Source organism: Myiozetetes cayanensis, unplaced genomic scaffold (genome assembly GCF_022539395.1).
Source record: "Myiozetetes cayanensis isolate MyiCay16 unplaced genomic scaffold, myiCay2020 scf20-37, whole genome shotgun sequence".
In the NCBI taxonomy this organism is placed as follows: Eukaryota; Metazoa; Chordata; class Aves; order Passeriformes; family Tyrannidae; genus Myiozetetes; species Myiozetetes cayanensis.
Genome location: NW_026087412.1, coordinates 6676681 through 6690485, shown reverse-complemented (window position 1 = coordinate 6690485; position 13805 = coordinate 6676681). Strand labels below are relative to the sequence as shown.

At 43.3% G+C, this 13805-nt stretch overlaps 1 protein-coding gene across 1 annotated transcript; it reads right to left on the bottom strand.

Moving 5' to 3' along the window:
• Nucleotides 1–4674: 4674 nt before the first annotated feature.
• TMEM130 (transmembrane protein 130) lies at nt 4675–13803 on the bottom strand. The gene is made up of 8 exons (XM_050317424.1): nt 13635–13803; nt 11884–12174; nt 10448–10616; nt 9259–9428; nt 8548–8632; nt 7378–7580; nt 6248–6360; nt 4675–5507 (listed from the first exon to the last, which is right to left on the bottom strand). Exons 1-8 carry the CDS (start codon nt 13690–13692, stop codon nt 5331–5333), a joined length of 1266 nt encoding a protein of 421 aa, XP_050173381.1. The 5' UTR covers nt 13693–13803; the 3' UTR covers nt 4675–5330.
• Nucleotides 13804–13805: the final 2 nt, after the last annotated feature.

Sequence of the window (13805 nt, the reverse complement as noted above, 5' to 3'; positions counted from 1 at the left end):
ATTGCTGTGGCCTGTTCTCATTTTGTATCTAAATTATGGCTAGAAAAGATTCTTTGAATAACAAAGTCCTAATTTATATTATCAGGAAGGACCGAATTTACAGAATTATTAAATCAGAACATGCCTGTTTGTTGCTTCTTCTGCTTCCCTGTTTCTGAGACCTTCTGCTGAAGTGATGGGTACCTCCAGGTGATTTCAAGAAATGTTTACACTCAGCTGTGTTTTACACTGTGTGCTGCTTTCTTCATTTTCTTTAATTTTAAAGATAAGTCATTGTAGATTGAAACTTCGCTAAGATCACTACTTCTACCAAGTAACAAGCGATAGGACAGGAGGAAATTACCTCAAGTTGCTCCAGGGGAGGTTTAGATTGGATATTAGGAGAAATTTCTTCACCAGAAGGGTTGTTAAGCATTGGCACAGGCTGCCCAGGGCAGTGGTGGAGTCACCATTCCTGCAGGGGTTTAAAAGATGTGTGGATGTGGCACTTGGGGACACGGTTTAGTGGTGGCCTTGGCAGTGCTGGGTTAATGGTTGGACTTGACCATCTTGAAAGTAATTTCCAACATAAATGATCCTATGATTCACAGTTACTTTCCCTCATGGACGGCGAAAGGGCCGTGTCACTCCAGTTTCCAATTCTGCCGTGTGCGTCCCACTGGTGTGAGGGACTGTGGGATGCGGTGTCATTGTGTCAAGTGCACCGAATATAGTACAGAAAGTTCTCTTCCAGGAGCGTTACTGCCTGGGTAACATGTTTAGTCCGTCCGTCCGTCCATCCATCCATCCATCCACTGCTTCCCAGTGAGGGACGTGGGGCTCGCCCCACACGGGGCGGCGTTTCTGTGCAGCCCCGAGTCAGAGTCGTGTCTCAGGGCTGCTTTGGGGCGGCTCCCAGCCCCGCGGCACTGTTATTGTGCACAACGCGCGCCGTTGTTTTATCGACTCCGGCTGCGCTTCCCCCCCGGCCCCACACGCGGCCCGGCCGGGCCCGAGGGCGGCCATGGCGGCCATGGCGGCTGCTGCTGAGGGACATCCCCGCGCGGCGAGCGCCCCCTGCTGCGCGTCCCGCCTCATGGCCGGGCCCGGCCCGGGAAAGGCGGCCGGGATGTGGGAAAGGGAGACCTGGATGTGGGGCCTTCCTCGCCCCACGGGCCGCGGGGACGACGGGCATTAGCTAGGCGGTCATCACCGTTATAATCTCAGATTTTATGCAGGTATTTACAGCTGCAGTATCTCTGCGCGGCTCGCTTTTGCCTCCTGCGAACGGTGGTAACATCACTCCGCTGCCTCCCGGGACTGCTGCGAGTAAATGCTTTAGAAAATTGTTTGGCTGGGGTAGTTTTTCTCTAGTGCCCTGGTAAAATTGGCTCCTGTAGTTGTGGTAGTTGTTGTACAGCTGTGGTGTTCTGTAAAACACCCAGATGAAGGGAAGGGGGTTCTGCCCCTCGGCTCAGGTGAGACCTCACCTGCAGAGCTGCCTCCAGCTCCGGGGACCCAGCACAGGACACGGAGCTGCTGGAGCCAGTCCAGAGGAGGGCACCCAGATGATCAGAGGGATAAAGCACCTCTACTGTGAGGGAAGGCTGAAAGAATTGGGATTGTTCAGCCTGGAGATGGCTTCAGGGTGACCAAATTGCAGCCTTCCAGTTCCCGAAGGGAGCCCGCAAGAAAGATGGAGAGAGACTGTTTACAAGGGCCTGGAGTGACAGGACAAGGGGAACAGCTTCAAACTAAAAGAGAGTAGGTTTAGACTGGATACTAGGAAAAAATTCTTTCCTGTGAGAGTGGTGAGGCACTGGCACAGGTTGCCCAGAGAAGCTGTGGCTGCCCCATCCCTGGAAGTGTTCGAGGCCACTGATGGGGCTCTGAGCAACCTGGGATAGTGAAAAGTGTCTCTGCCCATGGCAGGGGTTTGTAACAAGATGATCTTTAAGGTCCCTTCCAAACCAAATGATTTTATAGATTCTATGATCTTCTATGACTGCTCTCTTGGTGCTCACTGCTGTAGGAATTGCATACATTGGCAACAAGTATACCCACTCTGAAAGAAGTTTCTGGAACTTCTGCATTCCTCACTTTAGTGGCAGTAATTTAAAACCCCACATTTCTAGTGAGCGGTGTGCTGTCAAAGCTGAGATCTGCAGGATTTGAACAACTTTGTGACAGCTGCAGGATGAAATTTCAGTTTCCACGGAAACTGGCACTGGCTCTACAAAATCAAGGTGAAGTGTTGGCTGATTATCTAATAATAAAGCTGAGCATTTAAATATGAAGTTCCTCACCTTCCTTTTGCTGAAAGAATTTCCATTCCTACAGCACACAGAAACGTGATAGAGGTCTTGTGACTTCAAATTGTTGTCACAGCTTGGGCTGTGTAATCTCCTTTCCAGAGATGAAAGACAGAATTCAGCCTTGACCTGTTTAGCCACAGAGCCTTGTGCTCTGCTGTTAAGATAAAGGTCCAATTTGCCCTCATAACTACTGCACAAATCGACACCATTGTTTATTTGACAAATTACAGAATAAAAGCAGTTCTTTTGCTTTACTGTGTGTTTTTATACTATGCATTTCCAGAACATTTTTGTGCTCAAATGCATTTTCTTGTAACTAATTCTCATTACCTAAACTTTTTATCTGCCCACACTCTTGCTTATCACCTGAATTTAATCTCTCTCTGGCTTTGCACTCACTGGACTCTTGTTTTGAATCAGTGAGTCTGATCGTTTTGCTGAACATTCCTTTTTTCAGGTCATTGATTTCTAAGGTTAACAAAATGAATCCTCCTCCTGCTCCTTGTTACGTCCCACTAATCTCTTTGCTATATCCTGAACCGCTCAATTACCTTTTGTCTTCAATTTCAGATGCATTTATCGAACCCACAGATCAGTCTTTTGTCCAGGAAGCAGTTTCATACTGGATTCAAGAACATGTTCGTGTGAATATTTCTCATACTTATACTTCAATTTGCGAAGGCTGTTTAAATTTTCTTGGTTAATTTGCTTCTTGACATGCCCTTTAAAGTGTACTTTCTCCACTGCTTACTTTTTGCCAGAGAAGTCTTTCTTTCTAACCTCCAGACTTTTCCATCAGCTCTTGAGTAGTATCTTCCACTATTTGATAGTGTTGACTTTCCACTTTGCAGCACTTTATCTTTTCTACCCTTCTGAAACATCTGACTCCTTTGCCATCCTTTGTTCATTTTAGGAAGAGGGAAAGAGGCAATATTCTTCTGAAGGACATTTGCTCTGTTCTCCTCAACAGGAAATTTTCTTAGGCCTGTTGGTGTTGTTTCATATCACTGACTCCATGTCCCACTCTTTTTGACTTGATCAGTTGTATCTCAGTTTGGTCTGAGGAGAGCACAAAGGCAAAAACCCAAAGCAGCAATGTTTGTGGCCTAACAGCCCATGATACCCTCTGAATCACCTGGAAAAAAATTAATGGAGGAAGGGGCAGAGCATAGGTCTTACTCCTTTTATATGATCTTTCTCTAACCCAAATGACTTCTGTTTCACATATCTAAGCCTGCTCTCACAGGTACTGTCTTTGCTAGGAGTGCATTATGGAGAAGAAAGGTTTTTTTACACATTCATTAGCATGTCAAGGGGTTGTCTTTAAGTGTTTTACAACAAGTGCCACATATCAGTCACAAATGTAATAGAAGAAGCCCAAACTAAACTTCAGGCTGCAGAAAGCCCCTGTGCAATCTGTCTAGGGCTTTGTCACTCTGAGCCGCATTTTGCATATCAGAAATCTTTTCAGTGCCCAAAGACCATGTAGCCATTTACCAACCCCACTGACATCCCATAACGAGTGTCTGTACCTTTGGCAGTGGCTCAGAGGGCTGGGATCTCAGGAATAAACAATAAACCTGAAGCTCTCAGGCACAGTAGCTTGTTTGCTAAAGAGAGGCACATTTTTAACAGTAACTGAATATGACTGAAGATAAGAGGCTGATACCAGAGCACTGAGAAGGAATACAAAGGACACCACTCCTAACCAACAAGCTTGTCTAGAATTACAGTTTCTCTTTAGAAGAAAAGCCAAGAGAAGTTCTGCCTTGGAAGATACTTTTTGACAAAAATGGAGGTTTATGGGATTCGTTATCTTAGATGATGCTATTCTACTTTGAATGTATCATGTTAATTAACAGAGCCCTTCGGAGGTCCTGTAATTTTGTTCACAGGGGAACTGAAGCTCTGGGCTTCTCTGAGGAAACACAGAAGTCGAACATGTGAGATGAGCACCACAAAAACCTCACGGTAAATCCCCTCACATTCAAACAATTATCTCCCAATCAGTGCATTTGAGAAATTATGAAAAACCCCAAGCCCACAATACTCATAGGCTTTAAATTAGAGGTGGGGAAAGTGTGTCACATTTAAAAAAAAAGAAATGGCCACAGAGGCACTTTTGTTGAAAGGCTCCAGGGTACTCTGAAATGTCTCATAGCAGGGGGCAAAGCCTGGCAGAGCAGGGAGCTGATGGTAGATGATAGTCTGCAACAGGCATGGAGTTCATACAGCCTTGAACATTGAGTATGAATTCAAATTCAATGTTTTGCTGAGCAGCTTTGAGCTACTGGTTGTTGTATTTTTTGGAAGAGGAGCTTTAATTACTAGTTTGGGAGTAATATGAGAAAGAAAAAAAGAATTAAGAGCCTGAAAAAAGGAAGGTTTCTGAAAAAGTGGTGTATTACTCCACAAAGTGGTGGACATGTGGACCCTTGTACAGCACCAAAATACTGCTCACAGGTAGCTCTCCAAGGGCAGGTCAGCAGCCACTACAGTCTGACAAAATCCATTAGCTTAAAAAGGGGTCTTTTAAGACAGGAGTTAAAAAGACAATATAATTATGTGGTCTGGTTCATAGGAAGCACTTAGGCCATTCTCAACCTGGACACATCAGTTCCCTTATAAAAGAAATACTCATTCAACAGATTTTGTGAGACTTCCATTTCCAGTAATATTGTTGTAACATAGGAAAGAGAGGTATGTTCGTCTTAAGCATTTTCTTCTTTGAAACAGACAGCAGAAGGAACAGAAGAATTACGAGAGGTAGTGAGTTTAGCAAACCTGCACATAAAACAATCTTTCATAAGAATAAAATGCTGCATTTACAGCTGTAAATGTACACACCCGTATAAGTTAAAAATACAAAGCTACTTTTCTTTTTTAGCTCAGAGAATGAAACAATCAAGTGCTGGACTTCAAACGGTGACTCTCATTGCCCTGGCAAACCCAAACCATTTGTACAGCATTGGGCTTTTAACTTATCCTACGTGAGAAAGTTAGACAGTTAGTGCGACCAAAGTGCAGTTGAGTTCTTCACTGGGTGTACATTTTGACTGGCTTGTAAAAAGAACGTCGGAGTTCATGACTCTCCCTGGCAGCTTCTCGTGATGACTGAAGAAAACATGATCTGCAACATAGCTGGCCACAGCCTGACTCTGAATGATTAGGCAGGTGTTCATCAGAGAGTGGAGAAAAGTCAAAGTCAGCTACCTGTAAAAGGAACATCAGAGATCATTTTTAGTTTTGTTCCTTCTGGCTCAAGTGAGTGCAGCCAGAACACATCGGGCCAGAAATGGCCCTTGGTCCTCAACCATTTTCAGTCAGTCACCAATTTCAAACAGGCTCGTGATTCATACCTGCTGCTCATAGGCAGCCTCTCTACAGGTAAGTTATTCACATTGTGACATACTGTAAAGGGTATGAGGTACTTTGCAAAGTACCATGAAAGGTACTTTTGATTTAGGAACTCATGATTACCACAAACACGTTTTGTAGCAAATGAAAGGTGTATCAAAGCTGGAAGGGAGCTGGGGAGATGAAGGTCATGTACTAGGTGTAGGAAACAATTCAGTGCTGTTTTAGGCAATGTACCCCTCCTATTTTATTATCCTGTATCCTCTTGAACCATCTCCCTGCTTTCTTTTGTGTAACTACTCTGAGGTAGATCCTCTGGTAGAGATACTTTAGTGCAAGCATCTGCTTGAGAATATCAACAAATTGCTCATGGAAACTTGATTTAGGTTCCTCTGCAATAAGCCAGACACATGCCTGTTGCTTAAAGTGTTTGTTTACACTGTTTAGATTTTTCGGTGGAACAGATCACACGTACCAGGGAAATGTTCCCTCCCTCTCCACTTGTCTGGGCATTACAGAACCTGTCATCTGAAATACCTTCCATGGTTGAAAGATACCTAATTATTGTCCCAGTCAAAGTAGGAGTAACTGAATACCTCCACAAGATCTTTTTGTTGTGTGTTGCTTCGAAAGGTCGTGTACAGCACCAGCAGCAGCATCACTGAAACCAGAGTGATGCAGAGCAGGACTAAGAAAGCTGGATGGATCCCTAGGAAAGAGCACAAGGACACATTCCTGGAGTGTTACAATACCATGAGAAGAGGCAATAGTGAGAAGGAAAAGATGGAGAAGGTTTAGGAGAAGCTCTTGTATTTCTAGAACAGAGGAGATGTGTGTAAGAGGGAATAAATTTTCCATCCTGGATCACTCCAGGCCTTTCTGAAATCTCACAAGAGGGAAAAAGTCTTTCCTGTTTTACCCACCTTTTCTTTTGAACAGCCTAAAAAACCCCATCCAGTTACTTATGTTAGTCCTGACTCACCAGGGTGTTTGTACCTCAGTGGTACTGTAAGAGAATAGGAAAGGAGAGGATTATTTCACTCTCACAGCAGCCTCCAGGACAGAGGATTTAGCCCTGAATGCACATCAGTGCCTGCTGGAGTGATCTGCACTGTCTGTTCACAAGTGCTGCCCACGGTGAGATGTGGTGACTGTTCTGTATCACAGCCTGGCTGCCCTCTGTCCTCTTCACCTGGCCACCTAACCACTTTCCCAGATGATTTGGGGACACAAGAGGGGCACATGTGACCATATATGGGGGAGCCAGCAGGGACCGCTGGCAGGAGGGACAGAAATCTGTAATGAGATGGAGGCCTAGAGAAATCTACTCTCAAAACCCCATAACTAAACTAAAAGGATAATTGAGACTGTTTAATTAAGTGAATGTGACAGATGTATATTTTCCTAATTATCCTCTCTAACTACAAAAGCTGGACTATTTAAACTGAAAAAAAAAATGTAATTTAAGTAATATAGCCTTCCCAGAGAACTTACTAGCTTCAAGACACTCTTGGGACTAAGGGTTCAGCAGACTGCAAGAAGCTCAGAGCAATTACAGCAGGCACATTATATAAGCTCTCCTTTCTCTTCTTATTCCTATCCTTTTAGGGATCTATACAAAGTTCCCAGAAACCTCATCTGCAGGCTGGTTAATTCGCAACTGTCCCTAACCTGTTTGAGACTGTCAGTGCCCTGACAGGTGGGAATCTCTCTCCCTGCTCCTCACCTGTTGGCCACACTTTTATCCCGTGGTAGGTTTGCAGCATCGTGACGCCGTTCTCCACTCTGATGCTGAGGCAATACTGCCCCGCGTCCCTGAAGGTGTGGCTGAGGTTGTAGCAGGAACCACTGATCTCCACCAGATGGCATTTGTCACCTTCAAGTGGAATGCACTCGGATTTTATAAGCCAGCATAGTGCCAGTGGTGGGCTGAAAGGAAAAGAGCAAAAAGACACAACAGAAAAAGCTGAAAAATTCACAAAAATTTCAGGTAAGAGCTTGGTTTAAATAGCGTAATAATTTTGACAATAATGAAGGTAATCTAAATACAAACAGAGAAGTAATTAACCTCACAATTGTTTGGTTTACAGCATTTGCCAAATGAAAAGGTTCTTTGTGGTGGCTCTATGAAGGTAAGGCTTTCAGCTGAGAGCTGAATACCTGTGTGGGTCACTGGCAGGCCACTGTGTGTAGAAAACCCCAGTCATTCTCCAAAAAAGATAAAAGGAAGCTTTTTTTCCCTGCACTTCCAAGGGAGTATATGTTGTTTGTTCTTTGTCCTCCTCACACAGAAATCATTGTCTGTGCTACTGAAGCACACCCAAGACTTTTCTAATTAAAAAACCCCTACAACTGAAACTGGAGAGAATGTAAGATGAGCTCTGGACAGTGGGCTAACAGCTGGAAAAGGTAAATGAATTTCAAGGACCACAGCATTCCCTTACAATAACAAAAAGGTTTTATTTGTTATCAAGCAATCTAGTGCAACCCACTTTATGGCCATGTGGCTTCTCACCATGTTTAGCTGATGCTTTTCATTTGCATTTCCAGACCTCTGTTTCAAGTGATTCTGCCCAAACTCACCTTAGGCACTATGGACTTTGATTCTGACACCAGACAGAGCTTTTCTTTGCCCCATTTTATTAGTATTTTGTTTCTCATCTCTTTATGACATTCTGTGCTAAAGAAAGCAGCATGTTTATGTGCTTAACTCATTTTCTAGCTTTGTTTTTGATAACCCATCTCTCAAGCTTTGTCATTGCCTCTCTATCTTAAACTCCTATTGCATCAGCCCCAGTCCTGTGACTAGGAGGTTACCAAGCCTGCTTTTAGTGATCTCAGGTTTGCCTGGAATAGCTTTTGCTTTTGGGAGAATGAAGTCTTGTTTGCTACTTACGTGCCATTGATATGAAGAGATAAATTCAAGTTTTCCATTACGTGAGTTTCTCTGGAGCCCACTACGTTAATACTTTTAACAGCATCTGAAAAGAAATAAAAAGGCAGCATGTCACACTCCACATGTACACTTGAAACTCACTGGTTTTCACAGACTTTTCAGATTTGAGCTCCATCAGTCACACAAATAACAATACTTGTCTCATACCCCAAAAGAAAACCTACCAGTAGAGATGTTGTAAATTTTCTGAATTTTTGATTATTTCTTTTTAATATATAATCAACTACTTTATTAATTCTTTACATTTTTACTTTCATGTTTATTTACTCCTGAATCTGACCAAATCAATGAGACTTTCCTAATGCTTTTTTTAAACTTATGTATTGTTTAGGATTAGCTGGTATAAATTGACAAATCCAGCAGAAGTTATGGTCAACAATTTATTGCTTTAATTGTATGTGAGACTTTTAAAAAAGACAGTAAATTTTTGTTGTAGATTAAAAAGAAACAGAAGATTTTATATATCCCTCCGCTTTTCCTGCACTAAAACAGCACAAAGTCCATTTTGCAATGGAAACACTTCATTGAATCAGGTTGGCCAGTTCTTGCATGTGAAACTATGCTGAAGTTGTGTTACCACTTTAAAGCTAGATTTTGTCTGTACATATATAGCAAGTTGTGGATTGAACATGCAAAATGCTTTTTAATTACCCAAGAGCTCCAGAGCTGTGGTAAAATCACCAGTTTTCTGCATAATTTCTCTTTCGTGGATGATGCTTCCAATTTGCTCCCATTCAGCTACGACTTTCAGATGCACCGTGCGATTCCCCATGGAAGAGCAGTTACAGTAGATAAAGGGTTCCTTGGTAATCTGGTAAACTCTGTGTGAAACAGGAAAAGGTTTAGAATCCAAATTGCCTTTTACCAAGTGCTTGCAGATTTCTGGTCTTAAATTGGACAAGCTCTAATATATTTTCTTTACAGACTCCAGTCACTGTGATTCTAATTCTACTTTATGTCCATATCAATGAGGATTTATGTCTTTGTCATTAACTATACAATTACAATCAGCAGAAGATCCAGAGTAACCTTGAGCATTTTTAAGCAAAGAAACTAAAGATAATGTTAAAAGAATTCACAAAGTGAAATAGGAATAGTCAGTCTATTATGAAAACAACTTTCATAGCAGGCAGACTGTAAGTTAACTAAAACTAAGGTGGGGGGGAGAAAGAAAGAAAAAAAATAGTATTCAGAGACTAAAGCTTACATCTCACATCTCTCTTTGTCTATCCATGTATTCATCTTCAAAGGAAAGTAAATAACTGAATGGTTTTTTCCTCCCTACTACCAAGGGGCTTTACCCATGGTTTTATTTCTGGTGGTTCTGAATGCTGTTCTCCTCCTGGTAAAGTGCACCTGCATATTATTTAAGACACTCTCCACTTTCAAAAGCTGCTCACCAAACTGTTGTATACTTATGGGTAGGTGGTCACAATAACAGCTCCTTATTGCCCAACCACTGCTCCCACTCTCCTTAAGTGCACAAATTATTCACATACACAACAACCACCTGCTAATGGAGATCTGCAGGCACAGTGATATTTTAAAATAACAATTTACAAGAAGCTACTTATTCCATTTCACTCAGTTTGGCTCATTGCACACATGTAAGCATATAACTGAATAAGAAATCTGGATCTTTAGAACATCACCATTTTGTGAGCACAGAGTGAATTTTGATTTTCAGAATTCACCAGGTTGACATGCCAAGGATGTACCAACTCACAAAGGCATATGCTTTGTCCTGTGATTTAACTAGGATTTTTCTCTAGATAAGCATCTGAATCAGACCCATCTTGAATACTCCTTAAAGCAACCAAGTAACCATAACCACACCTACCCATCTCCAAAATCCCAGCTGTAGACAAATGATGCTGACTTGAAGTAATGACTTGGGTCATGGAGAGAGAAGGAAATCCGGGTCACTGCATCCGTGGAGGAACTAGAACCCCGTGTGACAACTTCACTATCTTCTATCTGGGCAATTGTGAGATTCCCTGTGATAAATTCTGCAGGATAATAAGGTAGGAGAAGAATGACAGCATGTCACTTCTATAACATTGCTCTGTGTTGTATCAAAACATAATTTCAGATGTACTGCTTGAGTCTTTCTGTGACCTATTCCAAGCTTTAAAGTGTATTTTATATCTATTATTGTGTCGCTACATATGTTAACAAGGCAGTGAAATTAAAATATTTATTTTGGGTCATGATAAACCTTCTAATAGAACTAAGAAACAATCCTGGACTGATTAAGTTCAGTATAAACTTTTACTCTTGGTGTAAAAACAACTGGGTTTAACAACGAGTATCTAGATTTAGAATCAAACCACTACACACCCCCTTCATGTTTGGGGTGGTGGGGTTTGTTTGCTTATCTGGGGGGGGGTTTATTTTACTGGGTTTTGGAGTTTTAGTTTTTAGCTATTTCTACATAAATTAATATTGGATTGCTATGAAGAACAGAGCACTATATATTGTGAATACAGAAAGGATTAAGTTTTGATGTCTATGAGATGTTGGTTCTATGTTGGCGTTTGCTTACAAGGCTGATCTAAAAGAAACCCTCTAACCTATGAATAAAGAGGTTTTATGATGACATGGTGGAAAGCTGTCAGGTGATGATTTCATGTCAACTCCTGTGCCAGAGATTGGGTTAACCATACCACACCACTGGTTAATTTGTAAAAAAAAAGCATATTTATGGTTATGAATATTCCTAATAAGCTGAAATGGCACTTAGCAAAATTTGGAAATGCAGCCATGATTTCATATCCAATTTCAGTACACTCAGTCAGACCTCTAAAAGAAATTGTAAAGGCTCTGTTGTGGTGATGGCCTAAGATCTGCTGTGTCATGCAACACAAGGGAAAATCAGCAGACCGTCACTGCTGCTGGTCATCCTAACTTTAAAAGTAGAAATGCTGGGAAGCATTGTTTTAGGACTGGGCATCACTGAACAATGCTGATGTGTGAACTGCAGCTGCAGAAGCATTTGGTTTCTAGCTCAGTTTCTCTAAGTGGCAGAGGCAGGAAAACATGGGCAGGATCACACTTTGTTCCTGGATGTAGACAGACTGCAGTGCAGCTCTAGCTGTACTAATTGTACAATGCTGCCTAAACACACCTTCAGTCAAAGGGCTACACAAATCAAACTCTGCTGTCAGGAGCCATATTTACAACTGGCTTTCATTTTCCTGATGCTGATGGCAAAGGCAGCCAGCATCCTGAATACTGAATTCCTGAAGATGGAGAGGTTGGAAAGCCAAATCTTACCTGTGATCCGAAGCACAGTGACATTTCTAACAACCGGCCGACACAGCCAACAGTTCCTGTGAGTCACCCAGACAGATACAGGAAAAGTCCCAGGAAATTCTCCGGTCACATTAATTACAGAGTTAAACCCCTGCTCAAATTTCTCTATCAGAATCAGAGGAGCATAAATCCAGTTAAAGTGATATAAGTCTGACGTGACATTTTCATTCTTCACACTTAGAGTGGCCTGAACAGTAGCTTGAGCTCCTGTTGTGACGGGACCATTGTTGGTTATTTCTAGACCATATGCCTCTGTGGAAATGAGAAGAAACAAAGCAAACCAAACCCTGTTGTATTGCATTTTTAATGTTATTTATTTATTTACACATTTTAACTAGTCAGTTGAACCACCTCTGCGGCTCTGAATGACTCACTTTATCTTCTCTTCTGTGTTTAGTCAAGCTACTTCAGCTCTTGCAACTACTGCAGTGGATGAAGTGTGAGTGAAGTTGGGTTTTATGGAAAGTGTAGATTCAATTTTTCCAAAAAATAGTGGTGCAGCAACATTAAAGGATCTGCATGCATTAAAAATTAACCAAAAAACAACCCTAAAACACCTCCAAAAAAGGAAAGGCAATAACCACCAATAGCTGTGAACTTGGACAGAGTTGGGAACAGGATCTGGTTGCCTCCAACATGGAGCAGGTTCCCTCCCTGGCTCTCCTCTCACCAGCAGTGCTGGGTAGAGCAGCAGAGCTGGGAGGTTCTCATGCTGGTGCCTTTCCTTCTCTCTTTCAGCAGCCACAGACTGCTAACAGGAACCTTTGAGCTTCAGAAGTTGCATTTCTCCTTCATCCATGACCTGTAATGTGGAGGGAGCACTGACTCCCGTGCTGGTTTTTCTGAACCCATCAGCTTGGGATGGGGTGGAAAGAGATTCCAAAGCATCTACTTAGTGCTCACATTTTATTTTACACATCACAGGTGTTGAGCAATTCTGGAGGCAAAAGGACTGTGAGTAATGAACTGTAACATTACTGCCTGAGCAAGAACTCCGTTGTTCACATTTCACAGCATAAGAAATGCCCTGAGTTTTTTGAGTTAACAGAGAAATGCTTGTGATTTGATGAAATCTGGCACAGAGAGGTTTCATGCCTCTAGAACATTCAGGCTATGCTCTACTTTAGCAGAACTCAGGAAAAAAATAGCTGGTTACCTCATGCTTATCTAGCACTTCTCCTTGGAGGCTATTGTGGTGCTGCACAAACCATGGCCATATCAGCTCAACAGCTGCAGCAGCTGGAGATTCAGTGGCAAACCCAAGGTCACTCAGGGAGTGACCGGCACAGCAAGACATTCCATCCAAGTCAGGGATTTCTTCTACCTTCCCGACCTCTCTCTGCAGAACGTAGCTCTGCGAGTCCCACAACCAGGGACAGTGGCTGCACAGGTGCCTTGTGACCCGTGGCGCCGGGTCAGTGGAGGGAGCAGAAGTGCAACTTTTAGGTCAGATGTGCAAAGCAGAATCCCAGCTGGCCGGGATGCCCCACCTTCACTGCAGGCATCAAGGTCGCAGCGCCCGAGAATGAAGTCTGGGGTGGTGGAAAGGTGCCCGGAGCCGCCTCCATCGGCGGTCATAGCTATTAAGCTGGGGCAGCGAACCACCTCCCGCAGCAGTAATGCAGCTCACGGATGATGTGTGACCCCTCGCTCCCTGCAGCCCCTCGCCCGCTCCCCGGCGGCGATGCCAGCGCGGCCCCGCGGCCCCTTACCTGCCACCGGGGGGGCACCGAGGCTGAGCAGCAGCATCACGCAGGTCAGCCGCACCATGCTGGGGGCCGCGGGGGCCACGGGCCGGTGCCGGGACTGGGTCTGGTAGCAGGTGTAGGACCAGGTCTAGCACCGGCTCTGCCCCCGCCGCTCTGCGGCACCTCCGTCCGCGC

Bases quoted from the DNA above. Each gene is read 5' to 3' on its own strand.
- TMEM130 (XM_050317424.1), bottom strand. From the start codon at position 13,692: ATGGTGCGGCTGACCTGCGTGATGCTGCTGCTCAGCCTCGGTGCCCCC. The intron at 8,633-9,258 runs GTAATTAAAAAG...ATTTCTTTTCAG, and splicing joins CACAGCTCTGGAGCTCTTGG to ATGCTGTTAAAAGTATTAAC. The intron at 5,508-6,247 runs GTATTCAGTTAC...TTCCTTTTACAG, and splicing joins AACAAAAAGATCTTGTGGAG to GTAGCTGACTTTGACTTTTC.